We start from the raw sequence: 27,148 nt of genomic DNA, 5'->3' as shown, positions 1-27,148 counted from the left end.
CCCCTCTCCCGCCCCGACGCCTCTCTCTCCCCCTCTCCCCCTCTCCCCCTCTCCCGCCCCGACGCCTCTCTCTCCCCCTCTCCCCCTCTCTCCCGCCCCGACGCCTCTCTCTCCCCCTCTCCCCCTCTCCCGCCCCGACGCCTCTCTCTCCCCCTCTCCCCCTCTCTCCCGCCCCGACGCCTCTCTCTCCCCCCTCTCCCCTCTCTCCGCCCCGACGCCTCTCTCTCCCCCTCTCTCCCCCTCTCCCGCCCCGACGCCTCTCTCTCCCCCTCTCCCCCTCTCCCGCCCCGACGCCTCTCTCTCCCCCTCTCCCCCTCTCCCGCCCCGACGCCTCTCTCTCCCCCTCTCCCCCTCTCTCTCCCCCTCTCCCCCTCTCCCGCCCCGACGCCTCTCTCTCCCCCTCTCCCCCTCTCCCCCTCTCCCGCCCCGACGCCCCCCTCTCCCCCTCTCCCGCCCCGACGCCCCCCTCTCCCCTCTCTCCCGCCCCGACGCCTCCCTCTCCCCCTCTCCCGCCCCGACGCCTCTCTCTCCCCCTCTCCCCCTCTCCCCCTCTCCCGCCCCGACGCCTCTCTCTCCCCCTCTCCCCCTCTCCCCCTCTCCCGCCCCGACGCCCCCCCTCTCCCCCTCTCCCGCCCCGACGCCCCCCTCTCCCCCTCTCCCGCCCCGACGCCTCCCTCTCCCCCTCTCCCGCCCCGACGCCTCCCTCTCTCCCCTCTCCCGCCCCGACGCCTCTCTCTCCCCCGCCCCGACGCCTCTCGCCCCCTCTCCCGCCCGACGCCTCTCTCTCCCCCGCCCGACGCCTCTCGCCCCTCTCCCGCCCCGACGCCTCTCTCTCCCCTCTCTCCCCCTCTCCCGCCCCGACGCCTCCCTCTCCTCTCTCTCCCGCCCCGACGCCTCCCTCTCCCCTCTCCCGCCCCGACGCCTCTCTCTCCCCCTCTCCCCCTCTCCCGCCCGACGCCTCTCTCTCCCCCTCTCCCCCTCTCCCGCCCCGACGCCTCTCTCTCTCCCCCTCTCTCCCCTCTCCCGCCCGACGCCTCTCTCTCCCCCTCTCCCCCTCTCCCGCCCCGGACGCCTCTCTCTCCCCCTCTCCCCCTCTCCCGCCCCGACGCCTCTCTCTCCCCCTCTCCCCCTCTCCCGCCCCGACGCCTCTCTCTCCCCCTCTCCCCCTCTCCCGCCCCGACGCCTCTCTCTCCCCCTCTCTCCCCTCTCCCGCCCGACGCCTCTCTCTCCCCCTCTCCCCCTCTCCCGCCCCGACGCCTCTCTCTCCCCCTCTCCCCCTCTCCCGCCCCGACGCCTCTCTCTCCCCCTCTCCCCCTCTCCCGCCCCGACGCCTCTCTCTCCCCCTCTCCCCCTCTCCCGCCCCGACGCCTCTCTCTCCCCCTCTCCCCCTCTCCCGCCCCGACGCCTCTCTCTCCCCCTCTCCCCCTCTCCCGCCCCGACGCCTCTCTCTCCCCCTCTCCCCCTCTCCCGCCCCGACGCCTCTCTCTCCCCCTCTCCCCTCTCCCGCCCCGACGCCTCTCTCTCCCCCTCTCCCCCTCTCCCGCCCCGACGCCTCTCTCTCCCCCTCTCCCCTCTCTCCCGCCCCGACGCCTCTCTCTCCCCCTCTCCCCCTCTCCCGCCCCGACGCCTCTCTCTCCCCCTCTCCCCCTCTCCCGCCCCGACGCCTCTCTCTCCCCCTCTCCCCCTCTCCCCACCCCGACGCCTCTCTCTCCCCCTCTCCCCCCCTCTCTCCCGCCCCGACGCCTCTCTCTCCCCCTCTCCCCCTCTCCCGCCCCGACGCCTCTCTCTCCCCCTCTCCCCCTCTCCCGCCCCGACGCCTCTCTCTCCCCCTCTCCCCCTCTCCCCTCTCCCGCCCCGACGCCTCTCTCCCCCTCTCCCCTCTCCCCCTCTCCCGCCCCGACGCCTCTCTCTCTCTCCCCCCTCTCCCCCTCTCCCGCCCGACGCCTCTCGCCCCCTCTCCCGCCCCGACGCCTCTCGCCCCCTCTCCCGCCCCGACGCCTCTCGCCCCTCTCCCGCCCCGACCCCTCTCGCCCCCTCTCCCGCCCGACGCCTCTCGCCCCCTCTCCCGCCCCGACGCCTCTCGCCCCCTCTCCCGCCCGACGCCTCTCGCCCCTCTCCCGCCCCGACGCCTCTCGCCCCCTCTCCCGCCCCGACGCCTCTCGCCCCCTCTCCCGCCCCGGCCGCCTCTCGCCCCCTCTCCCGCCCCGACGCCTCTCGCCCCCTCTCCCGCCCGACGCCTCTCGCCCCCTCTCCCGCCCCGACGCCTCTCGCCCCCTCTCCCGCCCCGCGCCTCTCGCCCCCTCTCCGCCCCGACGCCTCTCGCCCCCTCTCCCGCCCGACGCCTCTCTCGCCCCCTCTCTCCGCCCCGACGCCTCTCTCGCCCCCTCTCCCGCCCCGACGCCTCTCGCCCCCTCTCCCGCCCCGACGCCTCTCTCTCCCCCTCTCCCGCCCCGACGCCTCTCTCTCCCCCTCTCCCGCCCCGACGCCTCTCGCCCCTCTCCCGCCCGACGCCTCTCTCTCCCCTCTCCCGCCCCGACGCCTCTCTCTCCCCCTCTCCCGCCCCGACGCCTCTCTCTCCCCCTCTCCCGCCCCGACGCCTCTCTCTCCCCCTCTCCCGCCCCGACGCCTCTCTCTCCCCCTCTCCCGCCCCGACGCCTCTCTCTCCCCCTCTCCCGCCCCGACGCCTCTCTCTCCCCCTCTCCCGCCCCGACGCCTCTCTCTCTCTCCCCCTCTCCCGCCCCGACGCCTCTCTCTCTCTCCCCCTCTCCCGCCCCGACGCCTCTCTCTCCCCCTCTCCCGCCCCGACGCCTCTCTCTCCCCCTCTCCCGCCCCGACGCCTCTCTCTCCCCCTCTCCCGCCCCGACGCCTCTCTCTCCCCCCTCTCCCGCCCGACGCCTCTCTCTCCCCCTCTCCCGCCCCGACGCCTCTCTCTCCCCCTCTCCCGCCCCGACGCCTCTCTCTCCCCCTCTCCCGCCCCGACGCCTCTCTCTCCCCCTCTCTCCCGCCCGACGCCTCTCTCTCCCCCTCTCCCGCCCCGACGCCTCTCTCTCCCCCTCTCCCGCCCCGACGCCTCTCTCTCCCCCTCTCCCGCCCCGACGCCTCTCTCTCCCCCTCTCCCGCCCCGACGCCTCTCTCTCCCCCTCTCCCGCCCCGACGCCTCTCTCTCCCCCTCTCCCGCCCCGACGCCTCTCTCTCCCCCCTCTCCCGCCCCGACGCCTCTCTCTCCCCCTCTCTCCCGCCCCGACGCCTCTCTCTCCCCCCTCTCCCGCCCCGACGCCTCTCTCTCCCCCTCTCCCGCCCCGACGCCTCTCTCTCCCCCTCTCCCGCCCCGACGCCTCTCTCTCCCCCTCTCTCCCGCCCCGACGCCTCTCTCTCCCCCTCTCCCGCCCCGACGCCTCTCTCTCCCCCTCTCCCGCCCCGACGCCTCTCTCTCCCCCTCTCCCGCCCCGACGCCTCTCTCTCCCCCTCTCCCGCCCCGACGCCTCTCTCTCCCCCTCTCCCGCCCCGACGCCTCTCTCTCCCCCTCTCCCGCCCCGACGCCTCTCTCTCCCCCTCTCCCGCCCCGACGCCTCTCTCTCCCCCTCTCCCGCCCCGACGCCTCTACTCTCTCTCTCTCTCTCCTCTTTCCCATACCGACGCCTCTCCTCTCTCCCACACCGACGCCTCTACTCTCTCTCTCTCCTCTCTCTCCCACACCGACGCCTCTCCTTTCTCTCTCTCTCTCTCCCACACCGACGCCTCTGTTAAGAACTGACAGTTTAGTTTTGAATTTAAAATGGTGTCTCAAGTGCGTAGCATGTACGAATCGGGTTCGGAGTGAGCCGACCGGAGGGGTACAAAGGTCGCTGCATGTTCGAGCATGCAGGCAAGCCTTTGCCAGGGAGATAGCTTGGCTTTTAAATGCTCCTGCCCAGTTTTATGTAAAACCCGGTGGTTAGAAAAAAATGTTGCTGTTTCGGCACGATTTATCAGCTTTTCCTTCCCCTCCCATCACACTGCCTTCCCATCCCCTCACGCTGCCTTCCCTCCCCCGTCCCTCATGCTTACCTCCCCCCAAACCACCTCCTCTCTCTCCACTTTCTCTGGGCATCTCGAGGTGGTCTCCCTATGCTGTATTAACGTGCTGTTTTTCATGTACCCCATTTCGTTCAATCCTGTACTCCTCCCCCCCATTCCCTTTCTCCTCAAGTCCCCCTACCAAACGCAAGTCCAGAACCCCCTCCTATCACGTCTCCCTCCTCCCGGAGTGTAGAGAAACGTTTGGTGAGGATTCGCTCTCCCCACCGCCCACACCTCGCTCTCCCCCCACCCTTCCCCCTTCCCTTCCTTGCTCTCCCCTTCCTTACCCCCTCCTAGCTCCCAGAAATTTCATTGCTCCCCCTACTCACTCCCCTCTCCTCCATCATCTCTCCCTCCCCTCTGTCCCCCCCTACGTTCTACCTCTTCTCCCTCTGATCTCCTTTCTCACCCTCTCCCTCTCTCTTTCTCCCTTTAATATTCCCCTCAGCGAAGAGATTGGCTGTATTTGTTAGTTTTTAATATAGTCTCAGTTACTTCGACGACTATTTTAATGGTCTTAATTACTATATTTCTCAGCGTACAAGTTGTGACTTGTGCTCAGAATCTACTTATCTATGGTTTAAGACATTGAATTGCAGAAATGAAAAATTGCAGCGTGTAATATTTTCTGAAATAAATTGTGTAATTGTTAATTTGAAACACACTTCAGCAAGTTTCCACTTAATGTCGTGAATATGTTCCAACAAAGAACGATGCTAAGCAGACGAGATATTCCCATAGACGTCGTGTTGTGATGGGGATGTGTTCCCAGGGCACCTTTTCGGTCATCCTAACATGACTTGAACCTCATATAACTACATATTCGAGAAAAATATTAAACCAAGTAATAAAAAGTATAAATGAAAGATGCAAATGGACAATTACATGAACAGTTTTCGGGGTATTCACCAAAATGTAGGACCGAGATTGCTTGCCGGGACGGGAGAGAGGTATGGGTGTGGAGAAGGAGGTTTTACGTGGAGAGATATGTGCTGCTGAGACCCACCTCAGTGCACGGCTCGCGGCACTTAGACCCACCTCAGTGCATGGCTCGCGGCGCTTAGACCCACCTCGGTGCACGGCTCGCGGAACTTAGACCCACCTCAGTGCACATTTCGTGGCGCTGAGACCAGGCCTTTGTGTCTCGGACGGACTGCTCAAATAATTTGTTGGGCTGGGAAGGCAAAGGTGAGGTAAGCCCTGAGCACTGATCGGACTTTCAGGTGAGTTGTGCAGCGAATCTGCAATCGAGAAATATATCAAACCGGCTGTGCAGTAAAATTGGGACGAAGAAGTAGTCACCGAGCTCGCTGCGACATTGTGTAATGAGAGTGCTGGGGAAATACGAATATTTGTACGAAGAATAAGCTTTTGTTGAGATGAAGAGAGTACTTAAAAATTTCAACCTAAAAATGTTCCACATTGTTCTGTGCAGAAATCGTCCAGAACATTTGCCGATTGGGCGAGTAATTAAGGTTTGCTGAGGAAAATTGTGGGATAATGGCTGCAACACTGGAAATACTGTGTCAGCAAGAAATGTGTTCAAGACTGGCGTAAAGCAAAGGATACGTTGCGGACTACCAAGAAAACCAAAAGGCTAATCACGGCTAAAAAGCGAGGTGGACAAACATTGAGTGCTTGTATTTCAATAAGTGGCTGGTGTTTATTTTTTTAAGGAATAGTGAACTGTGACAAAATGTAATGTGCATTGAGCCAGTGCTGATAATGATTCTACAGCTTGTTTTAAATACCAAGTACGCTTGCTTGTTTTAAAGAATACTAAATACTCTCGGTTCCAAAAGTGATGCCCCCCCCCCCAATTTTTTTTACAACACCATATTTATTCTACAGCATTGTTACTTTTACATTATCGAGGAACATAACCCTTTTTCTCGACATAATCACAATCACGCTCAACTGCCTTGTGCCATCTGTATGCCTTTGTGGTAAAATTCCTGTCCTGCATCCTTCAGCCATTGTTTTCACAGCCTTCACAAAGGAGTCATCATCTGCAAATTTTACCCCACGAATGCCATATCCTTCAGCTTTCCGAAAAGGTGGTGGTCCGATGGCACCAGATTGAGACTGCGTGGAGGATGGGGCAACACAATCCACCCAATTTTGCCATTCGTTTCCATGGTTCAAAGACTAAGGTGGGGTTGAGCATTGTGGTGGTGCAGCAAAATGTCGTGCATGCACCTGTGTGGTCAAACATGGTGCAAATGTGCTCGAAGTTTCTGCAATGTGTTCACGTATGTTTCTGAATTGATGGTGGTTCCTTTTGACGTGATGTTCACCAGGATAATCCTCTCCATGTCCCAGAAACAGTCGCCATGACCTACCCGGTAGAGCGTGGGTGCGTCCTTGAACTTCTTTTTCCGTGGAGAGCTTGCATGATGCCACTCCATTGACCTTCTCTTAGTCTCTGGTTCAAAGTGGTGCAACCAGGTTTTGTCTCCCATCACGATGCATGTCAGAAATTGCTGTCCTTGGTCATCAAACTGCCCAAGCAGTTCTGAACAAATGGTTTTGCGCTGCTCCTTGTGTGTGTCTGTCAATTGTCGAGGAACCTTTGTATAGCCTGGGGGTCGTCAACCTGTGGTTCCTGAGCCGCCTGCGGCTCTTCAAGGACTTCAGGTGCGACTCCCAAGCCTGATCGATAAAATTCCCCTTTTTCTCATTTTAAGTTAATTTTCAGAAAAATATTTGTGAGTGTCGGGAAAGGATGAAATAATACTTGAGAACTTTGGCAGTGATAAACGGGAAAATACATCCGATTACTAGCAAATTCTGTGAGCAAGACTTATACATTATGCTCCACGCATAGCCTGCTCTCCATTACGTGGTTATTTTCCCTATCTTGTCGGCAATATTATTGCTTCAACTCGTTTCGCAGCCTCAGTTTACCATTCAAACCCCCCTTCTAAAAAGTTAGCGACGCCCTGATCCTCATTTGGCAGGTAAGCAAGAATCCCATAATGAAGGACTTTTATCTAAATAACAAATGAGATGTTTTGATAACTCACCCTTCAATAGAGGGTGCACGTGACGTCACCACATTTGCTGTCCGCTATCTTCGAGTACCAACAAACAAAATGAAACTACACGTGCACTGCATAGTTGTATTTACATTTGTTAAAATAGGAGTTAAAATGGTGAATTTTTGCTTGTTATTTTGTTGTGATGGGGAGGATTGGTTGTCATATCAGACTGCCTACAGCACAACAATACAAGGATTTCGATATGGAGGCTTGACTTGTGAGTTATGAGGGACGTTCAAGAGGGATTCAGAATGAGGTTGTGTGTGTGTGTGTGTGTGTGTGTGTGTGTGTGTGTGTGTGTGTGTGTGTGTGTGTGTGTGTGTGTGTGTGTGTGTGTGTGTGTGTGTGTGTGTGTGTGTGTGTGTGTGTGTGTGTGTGTGTTCCATACCTGAACTGTATTGATGAATGCTGATATTGCATTAGCATTTTGAGATGATCGTACTCTAATGTCTTGTAATTATTTTCAGTTTGCAACATTCATCAGTGGTACTGTGTGAAGGTCAACTATGAAATGGCTTCAAAGATGAGGAAAATTGAAGAGGAAAACAATTTCAAAATGAATGGATTGAATCCTTCATATTCATATCAAGTTTGTCTGGGCTCTCTTTATGCCTCATTTACCATGAGAAATTCGCCAACAACAAAAAATCCAATCTCGAGAGGCATTTTCTAAAAAAGCACACAACGTTTGCCGAAAAGTATCGAGTTGGAGATGACAGAAAGAGAGCCATAGAGGAGCTGAAGCACAAAGCAGACCAAAGTAAGAACACATTCACAAAATGGATGAAATCACCGAGTGGCAACTCAAGAGATTGTGAAACGAGGAAAGCTGTTCACAGATGGTGAATAATATAAAACAGTACTTTATCAAAGTATCAGAGCAGCTGTACAGTGATTTCAGAAATAAAAATTACCCCCGTGCGGGAGTGCAGGTCATCTCTGCGAGAAAATATATAGGCTCCTGAAGGTCGGGCAGTTTTTGCAAACTTTGAAGTCATGTGACGCGAAAACGAAAGCGAATATCGAAAATCCGGCCTGACAAAATTTAGATATTGTCCCATAGATTTATATGCCACAATCAAATTCAAGATCGCTTGAGAAATGTAGGAGATAGATTTTGAAAATCGTCATTTTCGCATGAAAATCGTCATTTTCGCATTTTTTGCCAACTTTGAAGTCATGTGACACGAAAGCGAATATCGAAAATCCGGCCCGATCAAAATTTAGATATTGTCCCATAGATTCATATGCCACAATCAAATTCAAGATCGCTTGAGAAATGGCGGAGGAGATAGAATTTGAAAATCGTCATTTTCGCAACAGACGGACGGACGGACAGATCGAAGGACATCTACACCCATATTATTAGGTCATGCTCGGAGAGATGACCTAAAAACGATATTGTTCAAAAAAAATTAGACGTGACATTGTCTGCAAAGACAATAAAAATGGCAACAGATCAATGACATTAATCCAGCTCTGGGCTTTTCTTGCTTGTGACGAGTCGTGTGATGTTGATGACATTGCTCAGGTTGCTCTTCTCGGCAGGTACGTGAATTCCGAAGGAGCCCAAGAGGAGCTGATTGAATTGCTGCCCCTCAAAAGCCAAACAAGGGGAGAAGATATTTTGTCAACTATTGTCGACTGCCGAAACACGAAAGAAATATGCACCGGCCATATCATCTCAGTCGTGACCGATGGGGCACCGAATATGAAAGGTGCACACAAGGGGTTTGTTACTGTGTTGCAAAAAACACTGGATCATAACTTGCTATCAAGAAGCACTCTGAAGCACTTCATCAAGAAGCACTCTGAAGCACTTCATCAAGAAGCACTCTGCAAAAACGTTTCCACCAGAGATCACAAAAGTGATCCTGTTAATACAAATCTTCAACAAAATACTGCAATGGCAAAAGGGTTTAACCACCGGCAGTTCTGTGAACTTCTTGAAGAGGTCAACTGTCAATATTTGGACCATCTGCACAACAAGTTATGGTGGATTTCCAGGGAAGAGCACTTGTGCATTTTGCAGCCTGTCTGAAAGAAGTGAAGGTGTTTATCTTGGAAAAGGGCTGCGACTATGCAGAATTTACAGATCCTCAGTGGCTACAGAAATTTCACTTCATGGTGGACATCACCTCTCATTTAAATGGCCTAAACAGAAAGCTGCAAGGAAAGGGAAACACAGCTCACTTTCTTTTAGAAGAAGTGCTATCATTTGAGCGAAAACTGGCATTGTTTGCAAGAGACATGGAGATAAGTTTGCTGGCTCATTTCACATCACTGAAATAATTAAAAGAGGAGACAAACTATGAGCTTGACACTGAGAACCTGAAAATGCAAGAAGTAGTCCTGCAGCATAGTCTGATATTTCAGATCAATTGTTCAAATTTGCATAAAAGCACCAAAATTGGTACACATGTAGAACAATGTATTCCGAACAATTCTAGATATGGAGCCACCTGAGATTGTGCCTTGGTCAGCTTTGGCGACCATTTTCCAAAATGGCCACCATTCTACTTTAGCGAAATTGGCTATACTAGTGCGGGCCCATAGGGGCGTGCCCGTAGGTGCGTGCCAGTATGTGCAGCTTCGTGCCTGCAGTATCAGGTCCCCAGCATCAATTGTGACGTCATATCAAATGAACAAGAAGAATTGTGACGCCCTCTCTCTCGCCCCCTCTCTCTCGCCTCCTCTCTCTCGCCCCCTCTCTCTCGCCCCTCTCTCTCGCCCCCTCTCTCTCGCCCCCTCTCTCTCGCCCCTCTCTCTCGCCCCTCTCTCTCGCCCCCTCTCTCTCGCCCCCTCTCTCTCGCCCCCTCTCTCTCGCCCCTCTCTCTCGCCCCCTCTCTCTCGCCCCCTCTCTCTCGCCCCCTCTCTCTCGCCCCCTCTCTCTCGCCCCCTCTCTCTCGCCCCTCTCTCTCGCCCCTCTCTCTCGCCCCCTCTCTCTCGCCCCTCTCTCGCCCCCCTCTCGCCCCCTCTCGCCCCCTCTCGCCCCCCTCTCGCCCCCCTCTCGCCCCCTCTCGCCCCCCTCTCGCCCCCTCTCGCCCCCTCTCGCCCCTCCTCTCTCGCCCCTCCTCTCTCGCCCCTCCTCTCTCGCCCCTCCTCTCTCGCCCCTCCTCTCTCGCCCCTCCTCTCTCGCCCCTCCTCTCCCCTCTCTTGAATTGTGACGCCCCTCTCTCTCGCCCCCTCCTCTCTCTCCCCCTCTTGAATTGTGACGCTGCTCTCTCTCGCCTATCTATAATTATAGATAGATAATCTATATAACTCTCCTCTCCTCTCTCGCCCCCCTTTCTCGCACCTCCTCTCTCCCCCTCTCTTGAATTGTGACGCCCCCTCTCTCCCCCTCTCTCACACCTCCTCTCTCCCCCTCTCCTGAATTGTGATGCCCCCTCTCTCTCCCCCCTCTCTCCCCCCCCTCTCTCTCGCCGATCTATAATTATAGATAGATAAATAATCTATATAACTCTCCTCCCCTCTCTCGCACCTCCTCGTGTAATCGTGCAAAAAATAATAATAATAAAAAATAAATAAATAAATAAACATTAATTGTGACGTCATTTGTGAAGTCATAGCACCGTCTCTTGTCAATAGTCGACAGATAAATGGCCATAACTTGGGAACCGCTCGTCCGATTGATATCAAACCTCGAAAAGGCACATCCGCGGGGCCCCGGCAATATGCCTGGCAAGTTTCAATCCGATCGGACCGGCGGTCGTCGAGAAACTGTGGTCGCATACACACACACACACACACACACACACACACACACACACACACACACACACACACACACACACACACACACACACACACACACACACACACACACACACACACACACACACACACACACACACACACACACACACTGCTGGAATTATAGATAGATGCTCTTATTTTCTTATTGTATTGGTGGTAGATATAAGGAAAGTGTAAAATTCAGCAAATTGACCATGAAAAGGCGTATTCAAATATTATGAGCCAGTATTTTCGGTATAAAAGGCATTATTTGATTTGTAAATTGCTGCTCTCCTGAAACTTTTCGCTGAAAAGTACCCATTATTGCCTGGAGAACAAGAGTCAAATGATATTCACTACATTCAATGGGCTTGGAATCAACAAAAATTGCATTATAGATTACATACTTCACTCTATTTTGAAAAGGGAACTGATAATCGTGATAATGACAAACTCAGAAAATGTAGTCAAATTATTGCACACTTCACTTTGAAGCGGCTACGGTTCACTGTCTACTACCATTCTACCAGGACACATGGTACACGCATACATCAGTCTAGTACAATATGAGTTTCTGAGCTCAAGTCTACTGGCTCTGGATCAAGAAGTCAACACTTTTACAGGCAATGCGACTTTGCATTTGCACGTTCTAAGCTTGGCCAATATCTCAGTCTGTGTCTACTGCGTCTGTCTACTGGCATTCTCCTTCACAAGCACACAGTCCAGTGCATTGCAGATTAGCCTTCTTGCATTTGCAGCGGTTTCTACAGCCTTTTTTTCAGCTGCACGACACCAGCTCGAAGCAGCTTTTTGAAGCCTCAGGGAGTGTGGTCCAGAGCGGTTCGTAGGACCCATCCTCTGTTTGCCGCCAGCCCCAGCTTGTTGGTGATGGAAGCACGGGTTGAGGGACCAAGACCTGCCCCCAGACATAGCCACCCTGGAAGACTGATCTCTTCACATGCTGTTCCAAAGCATCGTAGGTAGGTGGGATGCGCTGGACGGAGTTCCTCTTGGCGAAGAATTTCTTTCTGGCCTCGTTGATGTCCGTATATGGACTGGTGCGGTCATAGAGGAGCACCACAAACCTTTCAATGCAGTGCATTGTGTCATCCTGGATGTTGACTGGCGTGGTGGTCAGGGTCATAAGAGAATCTGTCAGTTCTGGAAACGAGTTCCATGTGGCCCAGGCAGATTTCTTCCCATGCCCCACGAATGCTGATACCGTGTCGCATCTGGTCATGGCGTGGAAGACAGGGAGGGCACGTGCCTTCTGTGGACCGAAGGAGGCAGCTATTTAATGGGCAGGGATGTAGCGGTAGTTCTTGCCCGTCCCAAAGGCAATCCAGGGTTCATCCACGCATGGTCGTGCCTGGGCTACCATCCCCGCCAAGACGACGACGTCGGTGTCTACGGTTCGAACTTGAATCCGATGGTGGTCATGTTCTGCAGCATGGACTACTTACTACTACTACTACACCAATATTACCAATTACAACACCACTTCCACCACTACAACAAAATACTTCTGAACCTGTCACTGATGCTGTGTGCGAAAATGGATTTTCCCATAAAAATGACCATTTTTCCCCAATACAATGGTTGGAAATATAATAAATCAACACAAATGACATTTGTATTGTTTTCCTTTGTAAATGCACATCACATGGAGTATTTATCACCTCTGAGAAACCTACAAAGAGAATAACAATGACAGATATCCCATGTTGTTAAAGTAGAATGGTGGCCATTTTTGAAAATGGCTGCCAAATCTGACCAAGGCAAAATCTCGAGTGGCTCCATATCCAGAATTGTTCAGAATACATTAGTCAACATATCTACCAATTTTGGTGCTTTTATGAAAAGTCGAACAATTGGTTTGCTATGCTGCAGTACTAATAGCCGTGAGGAAGTCTGAATGAACTTCTATATTACAGGCCTTAATTTCACTTAAAATGCATTTTTGTCTCGCGCTAATTTTCTTTGTGTTTTTTTTTTTTGCATCTGAAACTTACACCATCTTTGCGACTACAAAAAAACGAAATCGTTTTTTGAATTAGAGTTAAGATAAAGCCGTGAGAATGTAAGAAAGTGCGAGCCTTGCTAAAGAGGCTGTATGTACAGAGTGAACAAGATGGCAGCGATTTGATTTTGAAGCCCTGCCCTGAATTGAGAAGCCCCTCTCTAAATGGATGGACAGACAGACGGACAGACAGACTGGCGCAGATTATCTATAAGATGTGTACTTAAATTTAAAAACATTTTGAAATGACAAGTATATATTGAATCTTTTTTGGAGAAAGCATCTACAACCAATGGACAGTATCACAATTTCTACACAGTTTCAAATTTTTCAGCCTTAGCAACTGAAAACTATTCATGCGTTAATTTCCATCAAAAACAGTGAAGAGGTAAAAATATTTATAGCAGTCTTTATGTAAAGCTGATAAATTGTGAGATTTCCATGTGACTTTCAAACGCTTGGCAGAAATCTTTTGGTGTTTCAAGCAATTTGTTTTATTTCAAGCCACTCAATGCACCATCGTCTGTAATCGCATCTGATGATCTGTCGAAGATGCTCTCTCTGAAGCATGTGGTTTGCTGCCAGCTTTGGAGACCCTAGAGACCTGTTTGACTTTCAGAATATACAAGTTGATGCATCTCTATGCTCCACATAACCAGCAACCCAATTGTACACATCCAGTGGTTTGCCATACTGTACTTCTGCAAGTGTTTCTCAAGGCTCTCTTGAGTCTGTGGTCCTCTATATCGACGTCAACTGTCTCCCCCATCTCCCCACCCTCTCACAATCTCTGCCACAGCCTTGTCGAGATGATTCCCATATTAATCGTATGGAAGTATAAGCCAATTATCATTTATGAAAACTACTCATTTACTCACTAGTAAAAAATATTTCTTAATGAAGTGAACACAAAACGATTGGTATTGATGAAATGATGAATCGCCCTGCCTGTGAAAAACGGGATGGCAGTTTATAGCTGGGTCGGGATTCAAACCCAGGCTTGACAGCTTCGAGGCGAGTGTGTGTACCTCTTGGCCATCCTGTCAGCCCTGTAATTGGCTGAGTGACCCACATGGAGTCATTATTTTATTTATAACACCATCTTTACTCTTGCTGACACGATGTTGCAGATTTTGATGAACCATTGTTTAAAAAAGAAAAATAATTGATAAGAAACCATGCAGTTGTTTGTGAAGGGAATGCGATAATGGGTATTGTTTAAATTGAAGTCATGTAACTTCTAACCATGGAGTTTTTAATTTGAAGCATGATGGGGTTGTAATTTTGCAGCACCAATGCTTTCAGCTCTGCAGATCACCAGTTGTGCGATTTGTAAGTAGTTGTAATGGTGGATGTGCTGGGGCCTGTTTAGCCAAAAATGTCCTAATTCCCTGCTGATGTACCAAGCAGTCTTGTCTTCAAACAGCCTGGAAGTACTGTACAATCAAAATGTAACGGTGTCCTCCAAAGGGTTAATGATTCCAATGATGACAGTCTGAACAGGAAGAAAAGCAGACGTGCTGCAGTAGTCAGGATGAGGCTGAGGATAGTGAGGTGAGGATTGTATGTTTGGTGTAGTGGGTGGTGGGGAGGGGTGATTGGGATGGAGGGAGGGTTTATAGGTGCACGAGCATGAAAGTGTGTGGTAGCAGGAGAAGGGGGTGGAGGTGGTGAGTTTGGAGACTAGGGGATGTGGGAGATGACACGGAGAGGGGGAAGGTTGGAATGTGGGAGGTCAGGCTGGCTTGAGAATATAGATTATGGTTTGTAGTGAAAAGAATGCCAGTGATAGAGGTTTTGAAAGAGGAATATCATTGATTGAAGGCAGGAGGAGGGGACATTAGGTTAGAGGATGTGGTCATAATTAGGAGGGAGAAGTGAGGTGGTTTGGGGGAGGGGGGTTTGTGGGGGGATGGTGATGGCAAGAATCTATCTGATGCCTGGGCTATGATGCCTGCTAGGCCCTGGTGGCTGTGTCACAGACAACAATGCCAAGATTTTAATTTAAAAAAAATATTTTTTGCTCGCGTGCAAATTGTCCGGCCATGACGCGCACCATGTCTCTGCCGGCTCTGAATGTGGGTCACATCGTGGCTGTACCGGTGTCACACACTGGATGCTGATTGAGCTCCAAACGGTAAGGGATCCTGGCAGAACGACGATGCAGTGCGTATTATGATCCCTTCATTGATATTGCTTTTTCTTGTTTGTTCAATTCATATTTATTTATACCCCCCCTAAAAAAAAAATCTTCAAATAATATTACAACCAATGAAGGTAATTGTTTAACACAAATTTAATTTCCTCTTTTTGCTTGACTGAATCGTTGAAGGCATGATATCTATATACGTATACATATGTATGTATGTGTATACATTTGAATAAAAAAAAAAAATATATATATATATCATATAATTTTCCGGGGATGGTGGAGGGGTAGGATTTTGCTTAATGCAAAGGGGTCCTCTATGCTGTGCAAGGTACAATCGTGTAGAGAGGAATTTCATTGAGACTTTTTGTTCCTTTGCTTTGGACAGAACTGCACACGTTGTTCCTTGCCTTTCTGTCCAACGACGCTAATTGGCCCTTTGGTAATTAAGCATTTTAATGAGCCAGTTTTAGTATAGCACCTTTGAGTTTACATCTGAGATCAAGTTTTGGCATCTCAGTTTTAATCCATAAAATTTGTTGCTGGCAATCTCTTTTGACATGATTCTTATTTTTCTCTCCTTTCTTGATGTGCAAATTTTACATCGCCTCCAGTTGCTTTATCACCCCCTGTGCCTCTCCTGCGGAGGACAACTGAATGTGTTGAAGAACTAAGAAAGGCTCCCGGTTCTCTCACTCTGCCTCCTTTTGTCTCCTTGATGAGTTCCCTTCAGAGCAGCTGAGCCCTTGTGACTTTGTCATTTTATTGATAGCCTGATCGCACCCATCGTCTGTTTGAAGCAACATCTTGTGATTGAACATTTGACATAATGGATATTTATCTATGGAAATTTTAATACTTTTAAGAAACTGAGCAGAACTTTCACCTGACATCCCAGAAAGAAATCCATGCTTTGAGCTGCAGCAGTCCCAAATTTTGAGACCCATGTCTCAAGTAGCTTACTTTTTGCCTTTTAAAGGTTTTTTTTTTTCTTTTCTTCTTCTTGTTGGCCTGTTGCAATGATGCCATTGAGAGTTGTTGTACCGGTGGCGAAGTCAAACGAACTGTCTATATTCTCGGTTACAAGACAGACGTCTGCATCAATATCTTTGTGATAATTCATGCTAATAACTTTGTGGTAATTCATCTAGCCATCTTGTCACCATGTATCCTCTCCTGCCCCCCACCCCCTCCCCACACCCATTGTTTGTCCACCTCACCCTGTTTTGCCTTTGGCTCTGCTGTTAGTGTTTCCCCCCCCCCCCTCTCTCTGCTGTTCCTTTATCCTGTTGCATCCTGATCCGTTCAGTGTATGAGGACTATCTCTTCCACGAGCTTTGACGATGAAGAGGAAATTTAAAAAAGGTCTTTATGCTAACTTAATCAGTCAGGTAATTATCACCATTGTAAAAAATATTTTATTATCGTGATAAACCCGTGGCCTAAAATGTAGTTGTACATTGAGCTTGCTGTTCCAGATCATTATTATATTATGCGGTTTAACCACATTGAGCAACACACTTTTGTGATGTGCAATTATAACCGTTTTCTATCTGTTTCTTATACTGCCAACTCATGTTTGCTTTCAAAACAGGATACGCTTTGAGTAACCTCTGCCATCGAAGATCGGAGGTTACTGTTTTCACCCTTTTCTGTTTGTTTGTTTGTGAACAGTATTATGGAAAAACTCCTCGACGGATTTCGACGAAACTTGGTGGGGGGATTAGGTATGGTCCAAGGATCATATGCCATTAGATTTTGGACTTGGTCCAAAATCCAATATGGCCACTATGGTGGCCATTTTGAAAAAATATTAGAATTTTTTTTTTTGCATTTCTACATGTTTTGAGTGATTTCCAATCCCAAAAAAATTGTTAGAGAAAAAATTTTTTGCCACTTTTTTTCAACAAAATTTCGATTTTTTTTTTTTTTTTTTTTTTTTTTTTTGCATTTCTACATGTTAGTGATTTCCAACAAAAAACATGCCAAAATTATAATTGCGGCTGATTTTGGAACTTCAGGTGGATATACCCACGTAAAATCAATTTCTGTCTCAAGGAATCTAGTTATAACGAATGAATTGAGTCTGTAAAAGTTAAAAGTAAAAGGGAAAGTTGCAAACTATAACTCTGTGAGCACTATTGACGTCAAATTGAATGAATAGGATATCAGGTTCACTTGAATGACCTTGCAGTATTGGCGGCGGAGGTTTTGCACTCTACCGAGTGCTGCCCCTCTAGTTTGCTATTGTTTTGTCTCGGTCATTAAAATTTCTTTAACCATATGTAAAATATCAGTAGTGAGGAACATGTAAAAAAAAAAAATCAGTTGTAAAATATCTGGTGTTGTTTTGAGCACATGAGTTGAGACAGACAGACGATAAAAATAAACAAAGCCTCTGGGCTTTGACCTCGTTGTGTCACCACCATGCCATAGACCACTGGTCCATTGTGTGAAGAGTATGACTGAGCCCTGACTTGGATTCATCTTTGGGGGATGGTGAATATGGTGTACTCTTTGTAAAAGATGCGAATCATTAATGTCCACCAACCACTGTTGGTAGACAATGGGCCATTTAATGTCCACAATTCAATGTTGTTTGCATACTCACCGATGTAATGACCTGGCTACAAAACACCGGCATGACTGTTAATCTGGTTGGAAGTTGAACCCAGACTATACATCCTTAAGATGAGTGTTCTACTTCTGAGCTAACCTGTAAGCCCCCAACAGATGGCTGAGTTAATGCTAGTTGACTGTCCTTAAGTAATCCTTTGTCTCGATTCATGTTGGAAATGTTTATATTATTTGCACAGATACCTTTATTATTATTATTATTATTATTATTCTTCTTATTTTTAACTTCCAAATGACTTCCCATACCCCTCCCTCACACCAAACAATTTATCCACTGCCATCTTTAAATGTACACTTTTTACACAATCAATTTACATTCATTTTATTTACGTTTTTTCAACAATTCCCAAGACAAAGAACTGAACAATTTTCCATTTATTCCTCATTTTTTTTTTTTTCCTGTGGATAAAAATTAAAATTTTGTCCCATCGTGCAACGGAAGTGGAGATGTGACATACAAACAGGACACCACTTCTCTCGCCCTCAGTCGCACTGTCTGTACTCTATTCGTGAGAGCTTCATTGATTGTATTCTGTGCCAAACTCTCTCAAATCCCTTCATCATGAGTGGTAAACGACGCTCAAGTTCTCCAGCTGAGAATCCCATGAAGAAGGCTTATAAAGCTATTAGTTTGGACATTCAAATGGACATGGTGAAGCGATTCGAGACTGGCGAACGTTTGATGGACATTGTCATTGCGTTCAACCTTCCTCCCTCAACTGAGGACAATTACAATTACTAGTAACGTCACCAAAATAAAGTCAAGTGCCTCCTTGTCTCAGAAACCGCTCCACCCCCACACCCACTTCCCAGTCTTTTGGTCTCGCTGGAGGTTTTGGTCAGTATTGGACTCTTTTACTTAAAACCGTCCTTAATTTATTAATTTAAACATTTCTATACATTCTTTATTGATTTAGGTCGTTTTTATGTCTTTATTATTTATTTACAGGAAATGTATTTACACATTTACTGTCTTTACTTCGGTTAGAGTTTAGTAAGGTTAGCACCGGAAATTTACACCCATGACTGCATCTTCAATGTATAACATTATGCCTATGGGAAAATAGTTTTCTCTTTACGGTTTTTCATTTTACATTTAGTTTTTTTAGAAACGCATCGAGAGCGTAAATCAAGGAGTCCCTGTATTTTTTTTCTTCTTGTTTTTACATTTTTATGCCTTCGCTGAAGTCCACGGTGGCATTGTTTTTGGATTGTCCGTATGGACTGCACGTACATCCGTCCATGCTAATTTTCTCTTTTTCTTCTTGTTTTTACATTTTTATGCCTTCGCTGAAGTCCACAGTGGCATTGTTTTTGGATTGTCCATATGGACTGCACGTACATCCGTCCATGCTAATTTTCTCTTTTCTCTGCAAACGCTTATCCGATCGACATACAATTTTCACCATAAGTGCGAATACTCACTTAGAATGTTTCAATAACTAGCAGAGGTTGTAATAACCTGCACATTGTGCGGATGGGAAGAGGATTCAAACGGCATGCAATATGATGGGGTTATTACCAGTGGGGCCGATTCTATCGATGGTCAGACAGACGGACAGAAAATCCAACTTCTAGCAAATCCAGCCTGTCGCTTCGCTGACGGGAATATTAAGGCAGGGTTGGGGGGAGGGATAGGGGAGTGAGGAGGGGTGGGGGAGCGAGGAGGGAATGTTATGGAGATGCGTTTGATAGGGGGACTTGAGGGAATGAGGTGTGTCTGGGAGAGGTCCCCTTATGCTGGCATTAGTACAGGATTTAATAAAATTGGGTATATTAAAACAGCACATCCAAACGGGTTCTATCCTACGAAACAATGCCTGGACACCCGTCCGTGGTGTGGGAGGGGGGGGGTTGGAGGGGGCTTTGGAAGGAGGTAAGGGAAGGAAGGGAATTTTCGTTCAATTGTCGTTAAAGCTGTGCCAGTGTTTGTGCGTTTATTTAGTTTCCACACATTTGATGAGCTCCAGAATCTCTTGACCTATGACTAATCACGGAATTGATCAGAGCAGCAGTTCCAAATGATAAAAAAAGAAAAAAAAACAGTTCCTTTTTCCAATTTGCACATTCTTTGACACCCCTTCCTCTCTGCAACCTCCAGAGAGTTGTACCGTGGTTGGGGGTGGGGGGGTTGGGAGGAGGATTGCGTGAGGTGCGGGAAAGAGGAGGAGCATGAGGGGAAGGGAAGGCAGCATGAGGGGAGGGGAAGGGAAGGCAGAGAGAGGAGGGGAAGAGAAGGTAGGGAGGGTGAGGGAAGGGGAAGGTGGAGTGAGGGGAAGAAGGCAGAGTGAGGGGAAGAAGGCAGAGTGAGAGGAAGGGAAGGCAGTGTGAGGGGAGGGGAAGGTAGTGTGAGGGGAGGGGAAGGCAGCGTGAGGGGAAGGGAAGGATGAGGCAGTGTGAGGGGAAGGCAGTGTGAGGGGAAGGGAAGGCAGAGTGATGGGAGGGGAGGTAGAGTGAGGGAAGGGGAAGGCAGGGCGATGAGAGGGGATGGTAGAGTGAGGAGAGGGGAAGGGAAGGCAGACGGAGGGGAGGGGAAGGCAGAGTGAGGGAAGATAAGGCAGTGTATGGGCAAGGGAAGGCAGTGTAAGGGGAGGGTAGGCAGCATACCAGGGCGATAAAACACACCCTAACAGCAATGTTTTCTTTTTAACCGCCGTGTTCTATCGAAAACCAGGTGGAAAATCTCATTCTCCATCATCATCTTAGTCACTTACAATAATGTCGGTCTCATTCAGTCCCATTTCTCATACTGATTAGATTAAGAAAATGCTGTTTATACAACACCTTTTAAAGCATCACAAAATAGGTCGCTCTACTTGTGACACAAGTGAGAAAAGGATTTGCCAAAGCGGCTGATATTTCAACAATTTATTCACACGATTTTTGGAAGGGTGAAAGTTAATTTTTATTCCTTTTTTTTTAACAATAACGCAAAGATTGGTATTTCCATCAGCGAAGTGATGGATCTTACTTGCGGTGTCTTTTACATGAACAACCAAACAGCTTGGTGAGTGCTTGCCAAGTAGCTCAAGCACTCAAGCAAGCACTTAAACAGAACAGCTGGCTTGACAAGCGATTACTGATTGGTCATATATACCCATGCACCAGAAAATGCCCAAGCAATGTCTGAATTGAACAAATGAACACTTTTTTTTTAGCAATCAGAACTGCTGCTAAGTTCAATTCTGGAGCTTACATTTTGAAATCTGGCTGAGCTTAAGAGATTCTACAGCTTTTGACTTGTGGCAATTAAATGAAGCCACAAACGCTGGCATCTCCGGGTACTTATAAGCATTGCAATGTATCTAGCAGTTCGTAGGTACAGGGTGGGTAAATAAAAGGTTAACAGTTTCAAATGACCTTTGTACTTTGTCATTACTGTAATTTTTTTTGCAGGAGTGATCGATGATCTTTGGACAAATCATTCACGTATAACCAAAATATTATATGGAAAAAATGAGACGTTTTCTACGGAGCAAAGAGTAAACGTTGTCAAGTGGTATTTTGAGACCAAATCAATTGCTTCCGTCCAGACGAGGTTCTGCACTGAGTATTGAGTGCATCCCAGAAACAAGCCAAGCAAGCCAGGCATTTGGAAACTTGTGAAAAAGTGAAGGGACGATTCTCAACATTAACAAGGGATGGTCCGGTTTCCCAAGAAGTAGACGGTGTGAAGGAAACGTGGAACGAGTTTGTGAGTCAGTCATGCAAAGTCCGAAGAAATCGCATCGACAAATATCGGCTGAATTCGGTCTCACTCCCAGCAGTATTAGAAGAATAATGAAACAAGATTTAAACCTCATCACAACAGCCCATAAATTGACCGATGGGGATAAAGCAGCACGAGTCACGATGTGTGTGAGATGCTGCAGCAGAAGATGTAGGCAAATCCAAACTGGATTCACAATGGGTGGTTTTGTGACGAGGCACACTTTCACGTCAATGGTGCTGTCAATTCACACAACATTTTCTGGGGAAGTCAACGTCCGGATGAGGTTGAAGAGACATCGCTTAAAGGTCGGAAAGTAACTGCTTTTGTGACGGTCAGCTACAGAGGTGTGTTTGGGCCGTATTGGTTTGAAGACAAAAATGGAAAAACAGTTATCATCAATCAAGATCGATACCGGTTGATTGTCAACACATTTTACGAAGACTTGAGGCAATCAATCAGCACTGCAGTCTTCCGGTGACAGTGGTTCATGCAAGATAGTGCTACCTCGCATACAGCCAACAAAATGATTGCCTTTCTGTGTCAAAATTTGGACGATTTCTCAGTTTGCATCTGAAAAATGAATGGTCTCCACACAGCCCCGACCTGTACAGACCGTGAGCATCAGCTGTGACTGTAGGGACATGTAGCTCATTTTCCTGACGGTGATCCTGCTCACCAGATTCTTTCAGCAAGGGAGCCGTGTGAGTGGAGGCCAACGGGCCACCCACATGCCTTGTGGTTGCAGCAGGTTGATCTGCATCTCAAGGAGATGGGGTGGGTCAAGCATATGCCTGGAGGATGGCTTAACAGAGTCCTCTGGAGTACTGCTGGAAACTGGATGCAGCGACGTGCTCCTCTTGCACATGCTCCCACACCTGACCTGACCTGATCTGACATCTAAGCATAAGATGAGTGGGGCAGATGAATCTGCTGGAAAGAGTCAGAAGAAAGTCATGAGTGAGCTAAAAAGTGAATGTGTTCAGTGGCGGAGCCAGAGGAGTGGGCACACCTGGTGCACACCCCCACCCCCCCAAACTCCTCGCCTCCCATCAAAAGTGATTTTTTTTTCTTCATATGTATAAAGGTGTATATAACCGAAGATGTGGTCTCGGAATGTGGGATCACCCGATATTCCTCAGACTGACCGCAGCATTCAACATGGAACTGATTTGTACCATCCAGTTTGTTCCCATGGTGGATACTTGATGATTACAGGAATAATTTGTCACTGGAAATGCTTCTTTCCTCCTAACCATTCAGGAGCCAAGAAGTGGAATGGTATCCCAAGTATCAGGTAATCCAGAGTCCCTATCATTCTGTTTTAATTCGGTACTCTGTCTGTTTTCAGACTCAAGAACATGTTTTTTGACTGGGAAATTCTCTCGGGTCTACAATCGGTATCAAATGTGTTGGAAAAGAAAGCTTTGTTTTGAGTGATTCACATCGTTGAGATGTTGAAGGCAAATGTTCAGCTGATGGCAAAAACGTAATTTTGAAGGTCACTTCCATCTCTAACCTTTTTCACTACATCAGAGACATTGATTTGCTTTGATCATTAGGCTATGTCATTTCTTTCATTCCATGCAATGTCTGCTTTTCATTCAAATGAATATTTATGAGAAAATAATTAAAATAAATGTTGAGTTTTGAGCAAAAGTTTTTTTCTTAGAGTACTTCTTTTCAAATGTATTTATTACAGCGTTTTTGTCTATATTTAGAATCATCTTAAGAATTTATGACAAAAAGAAACACCCACCAAAAATGTTCCCCTCGCTCTGCCTGGAGAAATTATATTTTTCAGCACAATGCAAATTTTTGCACATCCCTCCCCCCTCCCCCCAACCTAAAATCATGGATCCGCACTTGTTGGTCGTTTGGCTATGAGTGTGAGTGCATCTGCAGTGGGCATGAATCATCCTTGTAGTACTGCAGCAGAGCAAACCAATTGTTCGACTTTTCATAAAAGCACCAAAATTGGTACATATGTTGACTAATGTATTCTGAACAATTCTGGATATGGAGCCACTCGAGATTTTGCCTTGGTCAGATTTGACGGCTATTTTCCAAAATGGCCGCCATTCTACTTTAACAACATGGGATATCTGTCATTGTTATTCTCTTTGTAGGTTTCTCAGAGGTGATAAATACTCCATGTGATGTGCATTTACAAAGGAAAACAATACAAATGTCATTTGTGTTGATTTATTATATTTCCAACCATTGTATTGGGGAAAAATGGTCATTATTATTGGAAAATCCATTTTCGCACACAGCATCAGTGACACACAGCATCATCATTTCGCAGTCATCTGCCTTCCAAGGCAGGAAGATGAAAGCTCTCTGGCTCCATGCGGTCAAGGAGAGGCGGATACTCGCATCATGCTACATGTTGCCCATGCTGCAGAACATGACCACCGTCGGATTCAAGTTCGAACCGTAGACACTGACGTCGTCGTCTTGGCGGTGATGGTAGCCCAGGCACTACTATGCATGGATGAACTCTGGATTGCCTTTGGGATGGGCAAGAACTACCGCTACATCCCTGCCCATGAAATAGCTGCCTCCCTCGGTCCACAGAAGGCACGTGCCCTCCCTGTCTTCCACGCCATGACCGGATGTGACGCGGTATCAGCATTTGTGGGGCATGGGAAGAAATCTGCCTGGGCCACATGGAACTCGTTTCCAGAACTGACAGATTCTCTTGTGACACTGACCACCATGCCAGTCAACATCCAGGATGACACAATGCACTGCATTGAAAGGTTTGTGGTGCTCCTCTATGACCGCACCAGTACATATACGACGTCAACGAGGCTAGAAAGAAACTCTTCGCCAAGAGGAACTCCGTCCAGCGCATCCCACCTACCTACGATGCTTTGGAACAGCATGTGAAGAGATCAGTCTTCCAGGGTGGCTATGTCTGGGGGCAGGTCTTGGTCCTTCAACCCGTGCTTCCATCACCAACAAGCTGGGGCTGGCGGCAAACAGAGGATGGGTCCTACAAACCGCTCTGGACCACACTCCCTGAGGCTTCAAAAAGCTGCTTCGAGCTGGTGTCGTGCAGCCGAAAAAAAGGCTGGAGAAACTGCTGCAAATGCAAGAAGGCTAATCTGCAATGCACTGGACTGTCTGCTTGTGAAGGAGAATGCCAGTAGACAGACGCAGTAGACACAGACTGAGATATTGGCCAAGCTTAGAATGTGCAAATGCAAAGTCGCATTGCTTGTAAAAGTGTTGACTTCTTGATCCAGAGCCAGTACACTTGAGCTCAGCAACTCGTATTGTACAAGACTGATCTATGCGTGTACCATGTGTCCTGGTAGAATGATAGTAGACATTAAACCGTAGCTGCGTCAAAGTTAAGTGTGCAATAATTTGACTACATTTTCTGAGTTTGTCATTATCATGATTATCAGTTCCTTTTTCAAAATAGAGTAAAGTATGTAATCTATAATGCAATTTTTGTTGATTCCAAACCCATTGAATGTGATGAATATCATTTGACTCTTGTTCTCCAGCAATAATGGGTACTTTTCAGCGAAAAGTTTCAGGAGAGCAGCAATTTACAAATCAAATAATGGCTTTTTTACTGAAAATACTGACTCATAATATTTGAATACGCCTTTTCATGGTCAATTTACTGAATTTTACACTTTCCTTGTATCTACCACCAATACAATAAGAAAATAAGAGCATATAGCCAATTTCGCTAAAGTAGAATGGTGGCCATTTTGGAAAATGGTCGCCGAAGCTGACCAAGGCACAATCTCAGGTGGCTCCATATCTAGAATTGTTCAGAATACATTATTCCACATGTGTACTAATTTTGGTGCTTTTATGCAAATTTGAACAATTGATCTGAAATATCAGACTACGCTACAGGACTATTCTATCATCAGCATCAGCATTATTATCAGCATCATCATCAAATGTGAATAAAAAATGTAGTTCTGTACACTGTGATTTATTTATTTCAAACATTGTTCTTCAACATTTACCATTTTCCCCCTATGTTCAGTCTGACCTTGGAACCTAACCTCCTTTTTGTCCCCTGTCCCTCTGACTGTCGTAGACTGGAGACATTAAAATTAGCTCCGACCTACCAATCATCTGTCCATGTACTTTTGTGTATGCAATATTTCAAAAACAATTGAACATTTTAGCTTTCATATTGCAGATATTTATTTCTCATGACATTATCTCAACCTGATTGGATCACAGCTGTGATTGGCTGAATTATGTTGCCATGGCAACCTTCTCGGTAACTTGGCTTGTGTTCGTGATATTTCAAAAAACGTTCAAGATTTAGCTTTCATATTACACATCTATTCCTCATACCACGCAAAAGCTGGGAGACCAAGAGTGTCAGTTCCTTGTTCCGATGAAATCAGGTATCCATATTTGTGAATTCTGCATTTGAGAGGTTTTCCACAAACAACCTAGAAAAACCTGGAGGTTTTCCACTTTCACCATAGGGCAGGTCAGTGGTCCTTCTGTCTTCTACAGTCTCCTCTCCAGCCTCGCCCCCCCTGCTCTGTCTGAGATATGACCCCACATATTTCCGCAGGGCGCTCAAGGTCCGCCAGCAACCCTTTTCTGGTAAAAATACCAAAATCAAGAATCACTGCTCACCTTCACTCTTTCATTCCTCTTTTTTCCTGCCTTTGGAACAAACTCCTACACACTCTTCAATCCCACTCTTCCCTCCACGTCTTCAAAACAGCTGTTCATCACCATCTCTTATCTTCCTCCATCCAAAACCTTAACCATGATCTTTTCTACCTCCGTTAATCCACCCCAAACCCACCTCCTTCAAATTCCCCGTTTTCCTTCCTGAAAGTCCCTGTTAGTGTCCATCTTGTTTACCCCATGTACCCTGCCCTATCCCTCTCCCTTCCACACATCTCATGTGTCTATTCCCCACTGTTTTCTGCTTCCCTTTCCCATCCCTCCTGTCTCCTGCTCCCCTTGTTATACATTCTGCGTTAGCTTACGAGCCTTGGTATTGTATATTTAAATAATATAAAATATATAAACCCTTGTGAATATGGAAGGTTTACTGCTTTCCAGGAATATATTACCTTTGTTCGTGATGATTAACATGAAATAATTTTTCTTTGATTATGAAATGTAAAATGTATTTGTTGTATACACAAATATCTTGTTATTTAAAAAAATACATATATTTTTCCCTAGAACGAATATCTTGTGATAAAATGTTCCAGTGCCTATTATTTAAGTTGTCTGTCTCCCCAATGCTTGTTCACAGCTCCTCCACCATTTGTCCCCACCTTGCTGGGTGATGATGACACATCCAACTGTGAGGAGATGGGCCACAAGCAGGGCCTGGCTGCCCTGTGGTCACCCGGTCAGCTGAGGCCCCCCGGCTTCTCGGGCCGCGAACTGCCTTTCGTCGGTTATTCTTATAGCCGAGCCCTGCCAAGCCTCACTTGCTCTGAGTAAGTGATGGACACTTTAACGAACATCAACTCCCAGAGATGTAATTTGAGAATCAAAGGCATGCAGGATGCTTATTGAAACTGAAGTTTGTTCTTTGTGTTGTCAAATGATTAATTGCTAATGTATCTTGGAGTTGGGAGTCCAGGCAGTGCTGGTGCTTCTTTTCCAAAACTCATTAGGAGTCCAGGCAGTCGTGTCAAAATGTGCATTTCAAAATTCCATACTTTGTTTATCGACGATGTCACTGATTTTGCTTTTGCGTGTAATCTGAGTGGCCTTACGATCCCTCAATTGCTGTGTATCTTTGTACTCTCGAAATTCCTTTCTGGTTT

At 47.9% G+C, this 27,148-nt stretch overlaps 1 protein-coding gene across 1 annotated transcript in view; it reads left to right on the top strand.

The window, feature by feature from the left end:
• The window catches only part of CIT (citron rho-interacting serine/threonine kinase), a 137,823-nt gene that overhangs the window by 37,142 nt on the left and 73,533 nt on the right, over positions 1-27,148 (top strand). The window contains 1 exon segment of the mRNA XM_085859015.1: positions 26,626-26,815. Coding sequence (XP_085715141.1) covers positions 26,626-26,815 — 190 coding nt within the window.

The sequence above is a fragment of the Eptatretus burgeri genome, chromosome 16, assembly GCF_056783735.1.
Source record: "Eptatretus burgeri isolate ZD-2024b chromosome 16, Ebu_testis_v1, whole genome shotgun sequence".
NCBI classification, from domain to species: Eukaryota; Metazoa; Chordata; class Myxini; order Myxiniformes; family Myxinidae; genus Eptatretus; species Eptatretus burgeri.
Note: the sequence above shows the minus strand (reverse complement) of the source record. Positions and strands in the feature narration are given on the sequence as shown.